The 20,425-nt window shown below is 39.4% G+C and overlaps 1 protein-coding gene across 1 annotated transcript in view; it reads left to right on the forward strand.

The window, feature by feature from the left end:
- The first annotated feature begins 1,728 nt into the window (after window positions 1-1,728).
- The window catches only part of STK39 (serine/threonine kinase 39), an 82,321-nt gene continuing 63,624 nt past the window's right edge, over window positions 1,729-20,425 (forward strand). Inside the window, exons 1-2 of the mRNA XM_062498201.1 lie at window positions 1,729-2,035; window positions 19,148-19,260. Of these exons, the coding sequence (XP_062354185.1) occupies window positions 1,909-2,035; window positions 19,148-19,260 (240 nt within the window). The 5' untranslated portion in view covers window positions 1,729-1,908. The remainder of the gene's footprint in view (window positions 2,036-19,147; window positions 19,261-20,425) is intronic.

The following is a 20,425-nucleotide window of genomic DNA, read 5'->3' on the forward strand; positions in this document are numbered from 1 at the left end:
TTGGCTGTTTTCCATCGATAGTGAGTAACCCATTTTCTCTGCTGATTGATTTGGCCTGTGCTGTTGCTCTTTTACTTTTTTATGCTATTCCTGGCAGAAAGGTCTTGGCATTAAACTAAATGCTGAATGACAATTTAATACTTCCTCTTCCAAGTCCTGCTGACCTTTAGTTTTGTGGCAAATAATTTCTAATTTGTATACAGGAAAATAGTCACCTAGCTTTTAAAAATGAGATTGAAAGGAATCATTAGTTTAGCACAAAAATGTGCAAAATTCTGTACTGAGCTGAACTGTTGCTTATGAGAAAATGGAAGTGCAGTGCACAAATATTTGCAGGTTGCTGATACACCTGATGAATCATCAAGCAGTGGGTAGGACCTCCTTCAGCTTTCTCAGCAGCACAACAAAATAGAAGTGACTTGCTTTCCTTTTTGGAATAACCTTCAATTACCTAAGTCCTCATTGAATAAACCACACACACACAAAAAATTAGTTACTAAATGGGCATTATCCCAAACTGATCAAAGTAGCTAATGGGTGTTAGTTGTTACATGTATCTTTTCTTGACTTTAAATCAGACTTCATCATACTTCCTAACAATTTCTGAGGTTCGTTCTTTTAGACAGTGCTATAGCTTTCCTGCTCACATACTGTATTAGTTCTAATACCTTAAATTCATTCTAGAGCAGGAAGTAAGATTTTGAACTACATGGAAATCTTAACGTTTCTACTCCTCAGAGCTCCATAAATCTTAAGATGTAAAGCATTCAAAGTAGGACTGAGACTGTAGACTACTCAAACGACTATTTTCTGAATTACTTCATAGTAAGTAAAGTCCTGAGGATAACACTGAACATTTGACATTACTAAGAGCACAGAGGAAAAAAAAAACTATATCATTACTAACAACAGAGTTTCATTTAACCCCAGATTGTTTGGGGTTTTTTTAAACCTTGCACTGTGTAATGGGAAGCACTAGAGATGTTTAATCATGATTCGTATTTGTTTAAATCATTGAGTTCTGGTTAGCTAAGGGAAGCATTTTCAACTGTCCTCTGTCCTGCTTTGTGGCATGAGCTGAGGCAGTGTCTGCACTGAAGTGACACGGTACATCTGTCCTACCCATCCTGGAGAGGGCTACTCGTCATATGGTGATTTAAACACTTTGCAGGACTGCAGCACGATCACCAAATAAAGCAAATGCTTTCTTCACGTCCTCAAATTCGAATACAAGTCGTCTTGCAGCAGCAGCGCTCTCAGCAGTGACACTTCTGTGTGAACTGTGCTGCAGAGCAGGCGGTGTGCTTATGCTATCGGCCTAACAGGTGCTTAGGCATCCGCCAAGCGACGTGGCTTCGCTCCCTCCGGCCCTGGCGGAGTGCAGCAGTCCGCCCGCAGGACCGTGGCCTGCACACGCTCAGCCCGCCGCCCTGGGCAGGACCTCGCAGTGCTTCCAGACGCACAGAGCATCCCAGCGAGCCGCGGGACGAGCGGGGAAGGGCGGTGGCCGGAGCTGCCGCCAGCAGGCAGACAGGTAGGTTACGAAGCGCTGGGGAAGGCGGCGAGCACCGGGGTGCGCGGGGCCAGAGCGCCCGCGCTTCTCCCTCGGGCGGGGGCGCGTCGAGAGGCCCCGCCTGGCTCTACCGGCACCGGCACCGGCACCGGCACCGCCGGGCCCAGGCGCCGCGCTCGGGCTCCGTCTCTCCGCAGCGGCGCGGGGCGAGCGGCCGGGGCCGGCGGCGACGCCCGCCTCTGCCTCCTCCCCCTCGGTGCCCTGCCTCCTCCCTCCGCCGGGCGGGCGGCCGGCTGCGCGGGCAGGGCGGGCGGGAGGCTGAGCGCGGCTGAAAGGTGTTGCTGGAGGGGAAGTTTGGAGAAGGTCGTCGGGTGCCCGGGCGCTCCGGCAGCGTCATGGCGGAGCAGGGCGAGTCGCCGGTTCACGTCCAGCAGCCCCAGCCGGCACCGGCACCAGCGCCCGCCGCCCCGGCCGCCGGCTGGCCCATCTGCAGGGACGCCTACGAGCTGCAGGAGGTGATCGGTCAGTGGAGCGAGGGCGCGGCGGGGCGGAGGTGGGGAGGGAAGGCAGGGATGCCGCGGCCGGCTCCGGGCCTACCGGCGCCCGCTCTCCCGCAGGCAGGGCTCGTTCGCTGCGGCGGACGCGCCCGGCACTGCAGCGGCGGCTGCCGCAAACTTTATCCGCCCGGCAGCGGCCGGCCCCGGGGGCGGCGGCTCCGGCTGGAACCCGCCGCGCCCCGCCCGGTGCGGCTCGGCGGAGGTGCCGCTGTCCTGCGGTGCATCGTCACTCCAGCCCTGACCTGCTGGTTTGCGCTCAGACTCCGGCAACTCCGCAGATGCGCTCTGGGTGCTTTGTGTGACTACGCTGTGTGTCCGTGGATGCGCACATGTGCGTGCATCCGCTTAGATTACTCTGCATTTTTTCCGGTGCTTCCATGGGGGAGGTAAATCTCACCCGTAGATCTGCTGCTCACTTAAGACTCTCTCTTAATCAACATATATACATACATACGTATATATGCATTTAAACTATGTCCTCTTCTCCCTCACTGTTTCATCTTGTTCGCATCTCCTTGTGTCTCTCGGCCCTGTTCCCGTCTGTGGCATGTAAGGCCAACGGGGGATTACAGCTTCGTTTTCACCCCAGCCAACCTGTTTTTGACCCAGTTTGCCATGAGAAGTTTAACCCGTCTGCTGGCCCCCTCCAATGTCCCTGTAGGAAGGGGACTGTCTTGGTTGTGTGCTTCAGCACTTTGTTCACGTGTCCATCTAAGGCAGATCAGATATGTTCAGTGTCCATTCCCTTTAATTAGATAAAGTTATTTTGAATTTTTCTTTGTGAAATGCTAACTGCTGTTGAAAGTACTTGTGATGGAAAGTTTTTCATGTCTTGGCCTAGATGCTGCTTGTTGCTAATGATCTACTTTGTGAAAACTTCCTTTTATTTGTATGTAACATTTTAAACTTCTAGCAAATACTGCAGATGGCAAAGACCAGCTCTGATTGCTGTTTCTTACAAATAAGGCCACTTCAGTGTGAAAAGTCCAGGTGTTTTCCTGCTGATGCTGTTGATTATCTTCAGTATTATACTAATTACTAGTTGTTGTCAGGCTGATGACAACCAGAACTGCATGTTATTGATCTGAAAGTTGTGCGTACTCAGCTTTGTCGTTAAGCTTTTTTATCTACCACAGGCAGAAACAAAATAGCTGAGAAAAGTACTTCTTCCTTAAAATGGGATGGTTTTGTGTTGACCCAGGTTGTACCTTTGTGTTTCTGTTAGTACTTGCAGGCTGTGAACAGGGACTAAGGTGGGATGAGGGTTCAGGTGTTTGGATCCCTGGAGGTGGCTGACTTGGTTGGGTATTGAGCAGGTGTTGCCTGTGGAAGCCCCACAAAAGTCTGGATTTACTGGACAGAGGACTTTGTCTTCCTCAGCCTGGGGAATGGATCAAAGTTAGCCAAGTAGAGGTGATTCTACTTGCATAAAGGTGTATCTTTGATGAGGAGTAGATCCCTCTTCTAAGGTGAAAAAGGCCTCAAAGCTATTGGATTAATCCTTGTCTAGGGTGTAATATGAGTCATATGAGTTAATTAAATAATAGTTATTTTCTGTTACAGTACTTATAGAATGCCTGTGTGAGAATTTCCTTTAGAAACTCCTTTCTGATTCATTCTTTCTGTTTAAAAGCTTGTATCTTTTGGTATGTGAACTGTAATCCTAACTGCTAATATATATTTACATATATCCATTGGACAAGTGGATGCTAAATTGGACTAGCAGATACTAATCTGTAGAGAAACTTTTTTTCTAGTTACCTATGGGTGCTCCTAAATATTGATGTTATTTAACTGAATGCCTGGGAAGTAATTTGAGGTCAGGTTATACTGGATCAGATTCTTGGATGCACAGAACTTGCCGGCTGTAATTTCACTAAACTTAGGTTTTTTCCATGACTTTCTTTGAAAGTTGCTGAGATTTATTTTGTACCACTTGACTAAAAAATCTTGTGCATAGTCAAATGTCTTTTTCATTAACACCTTTTATTTGTTCTCATAATTTACAGGACACTCACTATGACATTAAATTTAGTCTGGATACTATTAAAAATAGTAAAAACTCCCAACTGAACACGCCCCACCCCACTTTCTAAAAAACACCCCCAACCAAACCAAGGCCTCTGGAAATTCCAAATGTTTGACCACATGATAAGATGATTTTGGAGCTGTCAGATGAATGTCGCTGGTTTTAATGAACATGTAAGGGATTCTTAAAGAATCTTTTTTATGTGTGAGGGAGGAGAGAAGGACAGTCTGAACTTGGTTCAGTAGCAACCCTTTGCATGTGCTCTGCCAGGGTTAATTGCATTGTGAACAGGAGTAGTTACCACTTGCTCTGCCTCTGGAAAGCACCACATACTTCTCCCCGAGGAGCTGGGTAGTGTCAGTTGAGTCCAGTTACAACAGCCCTTTCCCAGTTAAAGGAGAAAAATAACAATGTAATGAAGCACCATTGTGGGCTTTGCAGGAGAAAAGGTGCACCATAATGGTTTATCACAATGCTTCCTGGCAGAATAGACTTTAGATTCTTTGGTAACTAAAGCAGAGATGCAGGAGTGGCTCTTTTAGAAATGTTTAAAAGTTTTGGTGGAGATTATGAAATGAAAGTAATTGTTAGTCTTGTGGGCCATCTCCATCCCTTGGATTTAGCAATAGAACTTGCAGAAGTTCTATTCTTCTCTGTGAGAGCATAAACTTTTCTTCTTGCTCATCTGTGTCTAGCCACATGCTGTGTTGAAAACCAAGGCCACGTGATATGGATTTCCAATGAAAAACTGTTTGGTTTTTTTTGTTTGTTTGTTTTTTCATTTTCTGTCTGTTGTATCCTTCATGATGAGTGGAAGTTTCAAGTGTCTGCTGAGGAGAAAATACTGGCTTTAAGGAGTGCTTTTTATGAGATGTTATTCCAAGTCTGCTTTATTTTTCAGGTGGCTGGCCATTTCTCTGTAAACTCTTTGTGTGCAGCTTCATGATACATTTAATCTGCTCTAACAGGCAGCTGCTGAAAGGATCACATTGATCTGACAGCGAACTAGTTCTTCTGCCGGGTCAGTTTTCTGCTGGATCAGATTCCCTGTTTGACTTGCGGCATGGCTTTGTGATTGATAGGTTTGATGCAAGGAAGGGGCTCTTCCAATTAATGCCTAGATACTTATATTTTCTGGAGTGGGAGAAAAACCTTCTGATTGTTCTCTGTAAAAGTGTAGCGTGAGGAGGAAATTTTTGCATTAAGTCAGATTATTACAGGCTGTCCATGTATAAGAGCACTTGGGTGTTAGAAAGGGATTCCTAATTGTTTGGAAAGGAAGATCTGACCAACCTCTGGCAGTAGTTACAGAGATAAGAACTGTAATTGCTATTGAGGTAGAGCCAGATTTAATTTAGTGAGGACCTGGGAGATCTCTTTCTAAGATTTTAATGCATTAAAATGCTCAGTGGATTTTAATATGTGTGGAGGGGATTCTGTTTTTTGTTGGGTTTTTTTGTGAGATGAATATGACTTAGATTAAAAAAGCAGCTAATAAAAGCAGTACTGGGAGAGGTGTTCTTATGCAGTTTGGGTTTTTAACCAAGTATTCAGAATAAAATAACTGAAATAGATGTCTTTGAATTTGTCATGTACATATATGAGGTTTTTTTCCTCAGAAGCAGCATAAGTCTTCACAGACCAAGCATTTAAATGGTAATCAACATTAACACTTCACTCAATTTTCAGGTTTATTTAAATCATCTTTCTACTTTTCAAATTGTAATGAGTGCTACATCATCTGGATGAGACAAAGCAGCATTAAATCTTGGTTGGATTGTTTTTTGTTTTATTTTGGGTGGGTTTTTAAAATTTTATTCTTTTGTTCTGGTATGATCAAGTAGCTTTGATTTTATTTTGGAAAACTGCTTTGGAGTTGATACTTCTCTGTGAGATGTAACTTATTGTCATCCTGCATTGATGGAAGGTGGATTCTGTTATGGTGGATTCTGATATGGATTATCTTGTGATTAGGTTTGGTACTAGTTTCCATTATAAAATTATATTTTTCTCTCCTGCTGCTACTGACTTGGAAAATTATTTTGCCTGGGAAACAGCCAGAATTAGATTGAAAAAAAGGGGTTACTTTTATGAGGCGGATTATCTATATTGGCTGCAAATCATTAAAAAGTTACCTTAGTTGAACTTGTGTGTATGTTTATTTTTTTTTCTAACTTTGAGCTCAAAAATATCTTGTGGTTTGTTGCCTCATAAGGTGCAGTTGCTAGGCCAAATGTGTTGGGATTTTGAATAGAACAAGTTACCATGTGAGACTGTTCTGCTGATTTTATGGTTCTTATTGTGAGCAACCTGTGAATTGCTCTTGGTTAATGGCTCTGGGGTCTTTGGTGCTGTTTCCTGGTATATTAATACTTTTTTTTCCTCCCCTGCTGCACATATTTCTAATGATTCTTTGTCTGACAGAGAATAGACTCTCCTATATTTGTTATTATCAGAGATTTCTGAGTGTCAGAGTGGAGTCTGTTTATGATGCTCAGGATCCCATGTTCATGTTGGTAGTGCTGTGTGCTGTTTTGAAAAGCCTCTCTGTAGTTAGAGGTAAAGTTATAGTTCTGTGTAGTTGTTCTGTTAATCAGATGCTCATGTCTCATTCATGTTTTCCAAAATTTCTTATCCCTGTGCTGAATCAGGATTTTTTTTTTACATTTGAAGGTCTTTCTTTTGCAGTAGTTTTTATGTGTGAACTGTAAATAAAATCACATTGTACTGAATGAAATACCACACTAGCAACTAAAACTATGGAAAAATTTAATATTTGCTCTTTTAAAACCTCCATAATTCTTGCATGAGAAACTGCATACTTTGATAAGTAATACTTAATGCTACCTAAGGTCTTTGTACCAACACTTTTTGTTAAAAAATACATATATTCCTGCCTTAATTCTATTCCAAGGTAAATTCTGTTCCTTACCAATAAATCTTAGAAGTTACTACAGCAGCCTAAGCATATTGTACATGCACATATTAACTACAGCCTTTGTAATATTAATTGTAACTTAATACAACTGCAGCTTGACAAGAAGAGTTTAATTTTGTAAATTAGATTTTACATTTTGGGAAATAATTGGTTGAGATTTTCTGCCTGTTAATACCCATCTGTAGAAACTGGAAATATTCAATCCCCATTTAGTATTTTAATAAGGAGTGGCTGTTAGTTCAGTTGCCAGGGTAAAGGTGGTCAGGGTGCAATTTAAAAACACCTTGTGGAACATTCACCGTGCTGTGCTGCTAATGAGGCTGTGCAGAGCTTGAAGTTAAGTTGTTAATTATTTGCTTTGTCTCCACATGGTAGTGTTCGGGAAGGGACCTCGAAGGGACCTCTGACTTTTTTTCTTTTTTTTTTTTTTTTTTTTTTTTAGTGGAAATGCATTAGAAATACCCAGATTGGAGACATGGCTGTGCATAGCTATAGTTTTCATTGGTTCAAAGAGGTTAAACTTTAAGTGATTCAGTATTCAAACTTTGTTACTTTGTTATATAATCTAGCGAATTTTAAAATTAACTGATGCACTTGGAATTCAGACTTGTCGGGGAAAAGATTGAAAGATTAATTGTGAATAGTAAAAAAAAAAAAAACCAAAAAGCTTCCTTTGGGCTTTTTTTGGTTTCTCCTGATTGCAAGTAACCAGGATATTAACCTTGTTTTAAAGTTGCATTGCTCACTGGAAGGCTAAAGGAACATATATCACCACATCAGGCAGTTGGCTGGTGCTGTGTAATGGTAATTTAGAGAAAAAATGGTTTCCTGCTCTTCGGATCTGCCTACTTCCCTACTGCTTGGCTCTCTTCTCCCTATGCTTTCTCTTTCCCTTCCATCCAAGTTCTTCTTACAGTTAAGTCCCAATACCTCTGGAATCTGTGAGGTTCTGGCTTCACAGGAGTTGCTTAAGTGTTAGAAAAGGAGCCACCCTCTACAGGTGAGTGTGTAGAAATTTGAAGGGGTTGCATGACTTTGCCCCTTGTTAAGTGCTACAACAGCAAGGCTTTGCATCTTCAGAGTAGAACTACTTGTTGTAACCAGTATTGTTCTTTGATGACAGGGGCCAATTTCAGACCTAGCACAGCTATTTTAGATTGGGTCTAAAATTCTGAAACTTAAGAACTCCGTTACTTTTTTCTTTCAGTGAAGAATCAATTTCTCTTAGGTCCTAGACCAGTTGTTTTTTTTTTTTTCCAGAATCTGTCAAATGGAGCTTCTCTTTGTTAACTGGAAACAAAACCACATCTGTTCGCATTGGTTTGAGGGGAAAAAAAACAGTTAGCTCTCCATGCAAAGGAGATGTGGGTGGCTCATATAGTAGCTACTTGTCTAGGTCATATTTAATTTTTGTGTGCACTACCTTGGTTCTTGCTTTCTTTTGCCCCATTTGACCTTCCAAAATAATTTGGAACTGTAAGGCAGCAGTAGATAGAGGCTTTTGTTTTTCTTCCAGTAATAATAGTAATTCTTGATGTGTAAAGAATGGGCCCTAAAATCAAATGGAGTTAGCTACTCTTGTTAACCTCTTGGGTTTGCTGAAGTTACTGGGATACTGCTGAGCAGGGGTTCCAGAGGAGCACTATGCTTGCAGCACTTTGAAAACAAGTATTGTCACTAGGGCATTTCCTGGTACCCAGAATTAAAAGCGAGTTTCCTCCCAACCCCAAAAATCATATTTAATATATGTTGACACTTCTTACCCTGTGTAAATAAAGAATGAGCTGTATTGAATGAGTGAATTTTTTCCTTATTTTTGCCTTTTACTGCACAACTTTTCCAGTGGGATGAAATCCTGACAACTCTACTAGATTCCACTGTTTCTTGCTAAGTGTGAAGGTCTTTGGATGTGCACAAGGGTTGCATGGTTGAAGCTGGTGAGTGTAAGAACATTATCATGCAGCAGTGGCAGAATGAGGTGAGACTGGTATGGTATGAAAGTTTTGAGGAAAGAATTCTCTCTAAAGCATTATACACATATATATCTATTGGTCTTTATATGCACTGTTCTAGGTTCTGTGTAGTTGTGGGATCACTCTGTAAAAGAAACAAGTGTTGGTGAAAGCTTATCTCTTGTGTTCTTTGGGGATTGGCTGCTTTTTGTCCTCCCTTGCTGACCCTAGGGTTCTGTGGTGGTGGTGCAGCTTCTTCCTGCACAGTGCTTCTGGCTGGACACGATGCTTTGGTAGGAGTGCTAGACTGAAAAGATGGAAGTAAAAAACCCAACCCTACCCTGAGGCAGAAAATGTATTAATGAGAAAAAACAAGGGGAGTATAGAGGAACAAACAAGCTGTCAATCATGTACCTAACAGTGCTGGAGGAATTGTATTTTTCCTGAAACTGCTGTCAAGTCAGAGTTACTTTGAGAATTGGTTAAATTCAGGAGATAGATACTTGAGGAATGGTAGTAAAGAGGAAGCTGCCTAATCCTCATGGAGAAATGTGCATGCTTCCTGGCATTTATGCAGTGTTCAGTTGACTGGTGATTGTTCTGTAGAAAATTTATGTGGCAGTGGTGCGATGCTGAGGATGCTGATGAAGATGGTGGGTTTTAAAGAGTCCCTCTGAACCATTCCCTGGTACATTTTTCCAGGGTTGCTGTTTGTGACAGTCCTGTGGCCTCCTTGCAAGAGAAGCTCAGTGAAAAGTTTGAACAGTATTCTCCATTCATTAGCTGAAGTAATAAATTTAATATTTTCAGTCCTTTGCTCATGGTGTTTGACTAGGTATGTGGCTTTACTCAATAGTGCAGTGAAACTTCAGTATGGTAAATTAGCTGTCTCCATTAATCCTTTGTCTTTACAAATAACAATTTCTGAATCATTTTATTAGCCTAATTATTCCTGTGGATATCTAAATGCCTCTGAGGTATTTTGATTGTAAGTTAAATATAGATGAAGCTTGAGAATGTCCTATAGGCTGATGTAATGATTATGTTACATAGCTTTTGAGCTTTTGAGTTTCTGCACTAGAAGAAATTAGAATGAGAAGCAGACTGAATATCTGAAGCTTTTCTGTGTTCCTAATCATGCTTTCAGAAGAATCGTGTACTTAAAGGTCTTGAAGGTCAAGATCCACATTGAATGTCTATGTGCCAAATAAACCTGCTTCAGGGTAGTGGTACAAAAATAATTAATTTAACTGACCAGAAAAATACTGTGTATTTGTTAATCATGGTTTCTGTCTTTTAGGAGTAGTATGAACAAGAACATAAACTTAAGCTATTGCTTTAGACTTCTGAGAAGCAACATACTTGGGTTCATAAGCATAGCCATTTAATTGTATTAAAAAGTTGCTTTTTCCTTCTCAGTTTTGTGCTTTGAAGACATTTTATTACAGGGACTGAATTTAAGCTTATAATTTATTCCTCTTAGTGTTTTGTGCTTCCAGACTCTTAAGTCACTTCAGGCTAATAATAGAAACTTCATTAGAATTAGATTAGAATCACCTATTGAAAATTCAATTATATGATAGTATTTATATTGCTCCAACTCTTACATTGTTTCATGAGAAGCAATATATAAGAAATAGGTAAGTTTTCTGCTTGTAGTGTGTGGTCACAGTAGACTCAAATTCTAGGAGGCACATTTTGCTGGGGTGAGCTAGCTGAAGATGATTTGTAGCTCAGCACTGCTGTACTAATTAGAGATCTTTATGACACTACAGTAACAATAATGCCTTTGTTTTCATAGATTGCTAGTTTTCATTCTCAGAAGAGAATTATGCACTATGTGGTGACATCCGCAATACTTGGAAAATACTGCCTTCATGGTATTAGAATTGTTCCAAGTGTTTACTTTCAAACTAAATGAAAAACAATAAAATATGCTGACTAAATCAACACCAGAATTTGTTTATAATGCTACTTCACAAATGAATAGTAATTCTTTTTTAAGACCTTTTTTCTAGGCAAGAGATGTGACTCAGCATAGCAAATCTCCAATATGCCCTATTTTTATACAGTAGTTTGGTGGTGTTCTGATGGTATCCTGGTAAGGTAACTTTTGGTTCCACAGTGAATACGAGATACCAAGTTCTCCCATAGTTATGCAGGGGCACTTTCAGGGGGGTTTGCCTTCCAGATTTTAGGAGTTGTTTGCACATTGAATAATGGTTTCTATATTGCTGATGAAACAACAGGGAGTATGAAATGATCAGACTCCATGTTTCTTTTCATGTGAGGATGAATGGATAATAACATGGCAGATAAAATCCATAAATTCTTAATCAAGTTGTTTCCTTCTCTCCTTTTCATACTTTTTGTTGGAAAAATGCAGGATGAGTATGGATGTGCTGGATACATTAATGTGGTGTACTGTACATCCCCATTTGTCCATATCCCATGGCAGCCCCAGCATGGGGTGTACATCAGGAGCTGCCTCTTGCCTGCAGCGCGGCTGTGCCGCAGGAGCAGTGGCAGCGTGGGCCAAAGAGCCCGCTGCACGGTCTTTGGCTGATACTTCTTGTTTATTCTTCCCTTGAAATTTTGAGGTAGGAGTGAAGTTGGGTTCTTCTCTATTTTGAAGGAAGCCAGGGTAGGTTTTATTACAAAACAACATTTTTATATAAAAAAAGAGCTTTCCTCAATTTCTCCAGTTTATCCACAACTGGAGAAGGTCTCGTGCCTCAGAGGTCTTCTTCCCCTCTTCTGTCCTTTGAGCTAGTTTACAGCTAGTTATTTTTCATTAGGCCCAAAGAAAAGTATCCCTTCAAATCTCTTCAAATAATGAACTGTTACATGTAATGTTACTCATTGTTCAATGGCTCATATATTTTCCAGTCCTTAAGTTTGGTGAATTCACAAGTTATGTTTATATGCTGATATGACAGCGAAGGCGTTTTAGGTATTCATTAGGCGAGTACAGCTAAACACCCTCTTTGCTGTCTGATGTGATACGTGTTGTTTCTTGGTGAAATTGAATTCCCAATCCCTTCTCTGCAACTTCTGTAAATTGTAGTAAAATTAATATTGAAACATAGGGCATAGTTTATTTTGCCCTTACATGTAACATGTTTTACTTTTTTCTTCTTAAATGGCAGCTCATATGGAAAATAATGTGATTGAGAGGAGAGATCATTCCAGGTATAGAACTTGAGTTTTCACTGCTCAGTTCAATTTCATACCCATTAGTTCATTAAGCTCTTAAAATGCTATGCTTTATGTTACTTCATAATCACAAATTTGGAAACATGATAGTGAAGGGAGTGTAAGCAGACCAGGTGTATAAAGTGGTTCTAAGATACCTCAAGCAGACCTGAAGGCCATGGATGTTCTGAGGAAAGAATAAGTTCTGCAAACTGGAGCAGATACTTTATTTGTATTTCACATCAGATGCCCATTAATGTACTGTATGTTTTAAGTAGCATATTTTGCAAGAGATTCAATGTTTATGGGGTTCAGAACTAAAATTTTTAGCTAATTTATTTGTTTGGTTTAGGTTCAGCTGAATTTAGTAAGTTGTTTCTGTGTGTTGGTTGTTCCCCCATACCCTTCTTTTTTAGCATATGTAAGCAGAATCATTTTGCAGTGCATGAAATGCAAACTCTGTAACAGAAAAAAAGATCTGTTTTCTCCAGAGAATCTGATAATCAAGCTTACCACTGAGGCAACAGAGAGGTTCTTTCAGGGATCCTTGGCAGAATGATGATGGCACCAAAATGTTATTAAAATTTAAGCTTTATTTTCTTAACAAGCTATTATGTCTTCTATAATACAGAAATTATGACTAGAATGGCACAAGATTTCTACAAACAGAATCAGTTTAGAACAATTTGTAACTAGCATAATAAAGGACTTATAATATGACAACTGAAGATTTCTTATTGACTACATCCTAACTTATGATTTCTTATCAACTAAGTAACATAGAATTCATAATACAACTGAACATACTATTTCCAATCACCAGAACTCTCTGCAGATCAAGTCAACACCAAACACATCATTTGATGTCTTAATATAACAATCATAATCTAGACTGGAAGATGATACAGAAGAGATGAGTCAGTCCTCAGAGGTAGCAGATGATGATGGAAGCATCTCTGGCCACAAGGGTCATGGGTCTCACTGTCCACCAGCAGCTTGAGTCCAAGTTCCTTACTCAGGACTTGTAAGTGCTTGATGTTATGGGCAGTTCTAGTATTCTGTGTGCTGTTATGCTTCCCAGTGATGGGTTTGTCACCAGCCCTGGGACCTGGGATGTTCAGTGCTGGTACAGAAGGGAGTAATCACTGTGATTCCCAGGAATCTTGAAGCTGGTAGGGAGAGGAAGGAGAAATCTGTTTGGTTTGTCTACTTGGTTCATAGAACCTTCAGTGCCTGAGAAGAAGGAGGATAGGAATGAATATGTGACCCATTCAGTCACAGAGAATACCTGCTTGCCTAATAAAGTGGCATTAGTAATGCTAACCACATTACATGGGGTCAGGAGCAGGGCTGGCAGGTCACAGAAAAATTTATTCTGTTCTGCAGATTTGACAGGGAGCTGTATCATAGCAAACCTCAAAATATTTTTTGTAATTTATCTAGGCAAAACATCTGTTATAACCAGTTCTTTTATGATTTTAGTGAGAAAAAAAGAGAATAGCTCAGAAGGCTAGGTAATTCCCTCCTGTTTGTACATTTTTTAAATGTATGTGGGGGTTTATTGCTGATTGTGAATCCCCCTGCCTTTTTCCTTCTGTGTGGAGAATCTGGTATCTGGATAATGCTGAAGCTTGCTTTATTTTATCCTTAGCACAGGTTGTCTTAACACTTACATAGAACTTTTCTGTAATGCATAATCATTTTGACATCAACATTTAGGCTATTTATGACTTCACTACAATCAGAGAAATATCTGTATAGTATATTTGGAGAGGTTTTTCTGGATTGTGTATGCAATGGGCTTTTCAAAAGTAGTGTGGGATAATTTGGATCTCAGATTTTGTGTAAACTAATTTCCCACAAAAAGATAAATGCAACAATTGAATAACCCAGTGGTTCTGTAGCCATAATAGTGATATTTTTAAATGTCCAACTACAAAACAAATTCACTGAGGAATTAAATAGATTAATTGTTGAATGTTGAAAATGCAGAAGTAGCAGTTCTATGCGAGGGCATTGATTTCATGTAACGCTTAGTGAATTCAAGTGAATTATATCATAATTGCTAGGATAAACAAAGTAGTATCCAAGTGACCTATAAGGAGAGAGATTTGATCCCAGCATGAATTCAGAACACAAGGTGGGCAGGAATCATTAGTAAATTGTACTTACATGATTATTGTGAGGTTCTTAAGAACTCAAATATTTGTCATGTGAAGATGTAAAGGGAAATAATGGCTCATTTTCTGTCAAGAAGCTAAGTTTCAGAAAGATGTAGAGTTCGGTATGGAGGTGTAAATGAGCTTTAAGCAGCTGATTTATAACTTCCTTTAATCAGTGGAAGTAATATGAAAGAAAGTGAGTAATACTGAAAGTTGTCAAGAGTATTGTGGGGTAAAATCTAGAAACCAAAAGGAACGAAACAATCTTTGTTCACTGTTTGTTAACTGACAGTATTGCTTTGCCACCAACAGAATTAATTCTTTCAAAACTGAAGAGACTGGTTTAGTCCAGTGCTGCTACGGAATATTTTGAAGGGCTGATTAGTTCATAACACATTTAGTAACGTTGGAAATATGCCACACAATACTGCATGCAACATACAGCACACAAAACATAGCTTTCCAAGCTTGAATGTAAGTACAGGTGCTTTGCATGTTACATGCAAAAAACTCTACATGTATTCATGAGTAGAAACCTAATCTAGATTTGTGCACAGTTTTTGTGCATGAATGCATTCTGCTCCACGCAAAGGAATCCTGCAGTTACACTGTCTAGGAGTTACATTTAAGAATTACCTAGGGCACTCTTCTTTAGAACTAGGATGCCATAGGAGATTGAACAGAAATACTTCCATTGCTGCTTCATCCATTTTCAAAGATTTTATTATGTTTACTACTGGCTTTTTACAAATAGTTACAGTTTAGTCTTGACTTGGAGACTGGTTTAAAATTTGTGTCCACTAATCAGCTACATTTAATAGGAAGTTTCTATATGGGTACCAGTTGGGGGAGCAGAAGAAGTGTATAAAAATGCAGTTGGTATAGGTTGGTGTGTAAGACTTTATAGATTCTGAGATATTTAGTCTTCTCTAATTACAACTGCTCTCTAACCCTTCAGATTAACTCTAGTCAACAAGAAAAATTACCATTATCAACAAGTTTCATCCTTCTCTTCAGAAATTAGAACCGCTGTAGTGTTGGGGAAGGTCTCTTTTGTTAGGGTGACCTAAACTGCAGAAATCTTTAAAACAGGTTGGTGCTGAAATACTGTAGAGACTAACACTGAGCCAGTAAAAGAGAGATGTGATGAATCATTATGGGCTAATGAGGTTAGTGACTTTTGTTTTTAAGGAGAAGGAGAAAATTGAAAAGAAATGATTGTGATCTATTTCAAATACAGATAATGATCCATGATAAGTGGAAAGTATAAGACCTTTATCAATAATGGAATAAATGAAGTGTCACATCCTTGTATGAAGGATATGGACACGTGCAATATGCTGGTAATATGGTCCAACCATCTCACCTCACCGTCTTTCTTTTTGAGACTTGACTAGTGGAGAGTAGTTAAAACTAAAATGTTAATGTCATTTGTTGATCACAGCTTTTGAAATATCCTTCTTCTCTTTGCCAAGTAAGGTTCTGCAAGGGTTAAATTCACGTTTAGAAAAAAAAATGGAGAGAGGAAAAAATACCTTTATGTCTAGTTTAGAACAACTTGAAGGAACTTGTTTAGGTAAGCTAAATCCCAGATGAGTATGAGTACTTGTAGAGTTTTTATATGCTCTCTGTGAAGTATATGCAGAATAGAATGCATAAAACTGCTTCTGGGTTACATCCTTTTGGAAGAGGTGAAGCATGGCCATATGTAGTAGCTCTTGAGAAGGTTTCTCTTGTGTGAACCCAGATGGTTAAAAGCAATTCTAAAAGCTCTGTTGCATCGAGGACAGGATGGTAGGGAGTGCATGGTGTGTAGCCTGAAGGTACAGGTTGGCTGTAAGGGCATGCTTACACTAGAGAGGATGATAGCAAAAACACCAGGACAAGATGAAACTATGACCTGTTGTCTGTTGTGAAATGGGAGTAGTAGGCATCTTGATGTGGTCTGAAATTGCATTATTTCACTGCTAACTTTTGAAATTGGCAAAGAGAACTTGTCTGTAGCAGAATGACTTTTCCAGTAGTGGAAAAACCCCATTGTTCTTACAAAGCTGTTTTTTTGTTTTTTGTTTTGTTTTTTTTTTTTTTTTTGTTTGTTTGTTTTTTTTTTTTTTTTTTGAGTCTGACTGTGGGTAATCCTTTTGTTTTGTTCTGCAGGAGACAACTGGATGTAAAAGCTTCATGGTTTATGCAACCTGAGCTTTCATTATACGGTATCAGTTTCCTAAACAGAGACTGTGTGTTAAGCCAGTCTATGTTTTGGTTATGGCGTAGTTGGTATTCTCTGCTTTGAGGGTTTTGGAAAACTCCTAAGGCTCAGTGTTTCTGAAGAAGCCCTACCTTCTGACATGGAATAGTTGAGTGTAGTCTATTCTATTCAACCATTTTCTGTGATCCTTATTTGTAATGCTGAATGGTTGCCTGTGACAATTTAGTTTCACTGTGTATAGTGCATTACTTCTGTAGTCTGTTAAGTCTCAAGTGAAATACTTATCTGGGTAGTCTGGTCTCTAATAGCTGCTCCTCTAGAACACTTCACTCTTCTACTTGTTTAGTAGATGAGACAAAAGTCTTCTGATCAGATGTGAAAGCTGCAGGTTTTCCTTCTCTCTGTCCCTGGTTGTTCACCTTGTGAGTCAGAGGAGGAGAGAACATCTTCAAGAGGAAGGAGGCATATAGCTGTTCAGTGTCTGGCTCCTACTTCAGTGTGCAAAACTGCTTTTTCAAACAGGTTTTATATGTATGTAGGTCCAACTGAGAATAAAGACTTTACTCTCAAACTAGTGTATTATGTAGAGAATTAGAAAAGCAGGAAAAAGAAGAAACTAGGTAAATCAGTTTTTTTCTAAACCTAAAAAGCTTTTTGTGTTTTAAACACATCTTAGTAATGTGGTGAAGAATATCCCATTACAAGTCATCTCTGTCTGAAAAGAAAACACAGACAAATATACTTTTTTTTTGTAGTTTAATTTTTCCAAAATGTTTTGAAGTGTTGCTTGCTGTCATTTAACTTGAGGAAGTAGTCAAATTTTATCCTGGCATTGGGCAAATAAATTCTCTCTGTCTTTTTTCCTATACACTTAACAGCTAAAAGTACTTTTTCTCCTGTTTCAGTGTACATTTGTGTAGTCAAAGTAATGAGAGGATTTGTGTCTTGATGCCTACTGAATGACAAATTCATTAAAGTGATGTAGATGAGTCTTACCTTAGCTGAATTGTGCTGACTTGGTGGTTTCTTCCTTGGGATGTCTTATTTAATTTTAAAAATCTCTTAATTCTTTTATTAGCTACATTATTGGAATTTTTAAAGGCTTTGTTCTGTAAGCAGACAGAACAGGACATGTCAATATTTGTCTGTGACCACATCCTGCAGAAACATGACTAGTTAGTCCTGTTGAGAGTTTTTTTTAAAGAGGCTTTTTTAAAAAAAAAAGATGAGCTCAGAGTTCTGACATAAAATTCATACCCAGTTAAAAAGCTTTGTGATTTGAGTGAAAAGATCATGTGAACCAACAATGCATGAAAATAGCTAAGCAAATAGCAATTAAAACATGTACAATAACTTTCAGTCATGAGGTATTGTTGGTGCTGTTTTCAGATGTGCAGAGGGAAAAGCTCTCAATTGTTCTTAAGTCGGCTGGTAACTGAATCCATGTTTGTAGAGCTTGACAACAAAAGGCTTTTTGTTCACAATCTGTATTCATCTAGGACATGCCAAATAAATAGAACATAGTTTATAAGCAGGCCAATGTAACATGTTGCTCAAATGACTTACCAGATATCTATACTTTTATATTGAAATATTTAGAATTACAGGTAGAAGCTTCTTGGGAACTTTTAGATTTCTGCATGGATGAGCACAATGTATTTATTTGAGGAAGCACATATTGCTATATTTGATGTGGCAGCAAGATGTGCAACTTAAGGAAAACTTCTGAATATTACTTGCAATAATTTCATTTAGTGAGGTAGTACTGACTGGGGCAATGCCAGTGAGTGCCTGATAAAAGAAGCATCAATACCTTTTACTCCTGTGGTTCACAAATAAAGCATACTCAAGAAAATGATTCTGTTCCTTTCCTGCACATTTGTTCAATTCCCCTGGGCTTTGTCAGCAGAGTAGTGGTGTGACCATATGTGGTTTGCCTGCCAAGTAAACATGAGTGACTTCCTCTGCTGGACCATTCAGTAACCTGCATCTTCTCACTGCTGGTGTGCAACTTGTTCCTCCTGTGCTCTTCACAAGGATCATCGTGCTCCTTGTAGGGTGTTACTCCAGTCATGATGAATGAGCAGGAACAGTGGTGGAACTGTAGAAGATTTGGCATGTACAGTTTACTGGGTTTTTTTCTGTTCATTGGATGGGGAACAAAAACCTTGGTTAAACAGGAACTGACCTAAAAGAACAGAAAGAAATAACATTTGATAAAGCACAATACCCACCCCTCCATCGATGAATCGGAGGTCATGTTCTTGATTAAAACAGATGCATCCAAAGACAGAAGTATAATGGTTCCCAAACTGTGAAATGTATTGAGGTGGTGGCTATGTCTTGATAAATGAGCACATAATTTTATGTTGTTGACTTAGGAATTTTTTGTGGCATATGGAAAAAAACTTCCAGGTTTTTCTTTTCCATCTGAGCAGTGTGAAAGGTGTCTTGCTAGTGGAAAGGTATGAATGTGGGGAACGCACTGAAAAATTATAAACTGCAGATTTGAAGTTCTTTCTCAGTATGGGTTTCTCATGCTGGTCACTGGTTTAACTCATCTGAAGAATGTTCTTTTCTGCCCTTTTACAGGTAGTGGTGCTACAGCAGTTGTCCAGGCAGCACTCTGCAAACCCAGGCAAGAACGTGTAGCGATAAAGAGGATCAACTTAGAAAAATGTCAAACCAGTATGGATGAATTGCTTGTAAGTAAATAAGGGGCAGTATGTTACATGGAGACTTACCTTCTGTTTCAACTTAGTTTTTGGCTTGGTCCAAGAGTGAGGGTAGAATTTTATGCAGAAAGTGAGAGAAGGATTTGAAAATAATCTGAAAGATCTACACCATTCCCTAAAGATATGAATTTAATGGATATTTTCTCATGTCACAGAAATGAGATATGCAAACGTGAATCTTGGGATAATCAGCTTGGGATAACTGTGGGAAGACCCTAAATTCTTGTTTTCTGGAAGCTCAGTTTTTAAGAGATTACTGTCTGGTTGTCCGTCTTTTTTAATACTGAGGAAAGATACATTTTCCTTTGATTAAACACTGATTAAGAATAAGAAGAACAAATTTAGCAGGTCTCCTTAAAATGTCTAAAGCACCAAAACATGTTGGATCATTTTGTAATGATAACTGTTAAGGAGAAAAGGAGGAATGGCTACACTGCCATCTACCCAAGGAAACTCTTGTTAAAGCTAGTAACAGACATTTATTGGATAGGCCTAACAGGAGTGTTTGAAGAATATTGTTTGTTAAGGCCACTGATGAGAGAAGAAAGTGATCTGTAAGAAGCCATTTGTAAAGGAACTGCAAGAGTTTTTGCTCTGCACTGGTTATGGCAATCCAGACAAAGTCACAAAGAACTATTGAAACCCAAAACCTATTGCTTTCTAATGTTCCTAGATAGGTGTTTATAAGACTAATGTGTATTTATATATAGGCAGCATAACAAGATTTGAAGGACACAAAACCATTCTAAAAGTGAGAACACTCTCTTCTGTTCCACAGGTTATACTACAGCCTAGAGACTGTGGGCTTTTTCTAATGCAGAAATTCCTGCCTCTGAAGGAAATGATCTCCTCAGCAGGGAATTGCCAGTGCAAAAGATATCTTGAATTTGATACAGAGGGTATGGTCCATCCAGTTTCTTCAGATAAAATGGCTTTTTTACAGTGGAGGACCCAAAATGCTCTTCCCCTGGTGATTGATGGCATTCCCCTTCAGTTTATGTGACCGCTTCTATGCAACATTGTTGTGCTTTTTACCAGGATTGTGATAGTGGAAGTTACTTCTGAGGTAGTGAGAATTCTGTCAACTGAAAACTCAAAAGATAAATTCTGAACTGTCTTTAAGTCCAAGGTGAGA

This window comes from Cinclus cinclus, chromosome 9 (assembly GCF_963662255.1).
Source record: "Cinclus cinclus chromosome 9, bCinCin1.1, whole genome shotgun sequence".
In the NCBI taxonomy this organism is placed as follows: domain Eukaryota; kingdom Metazoa; phylum Chordata; class Aves; order Passeriformes; family Cinclidae; genus Cinclus; species Cinclus cinclus.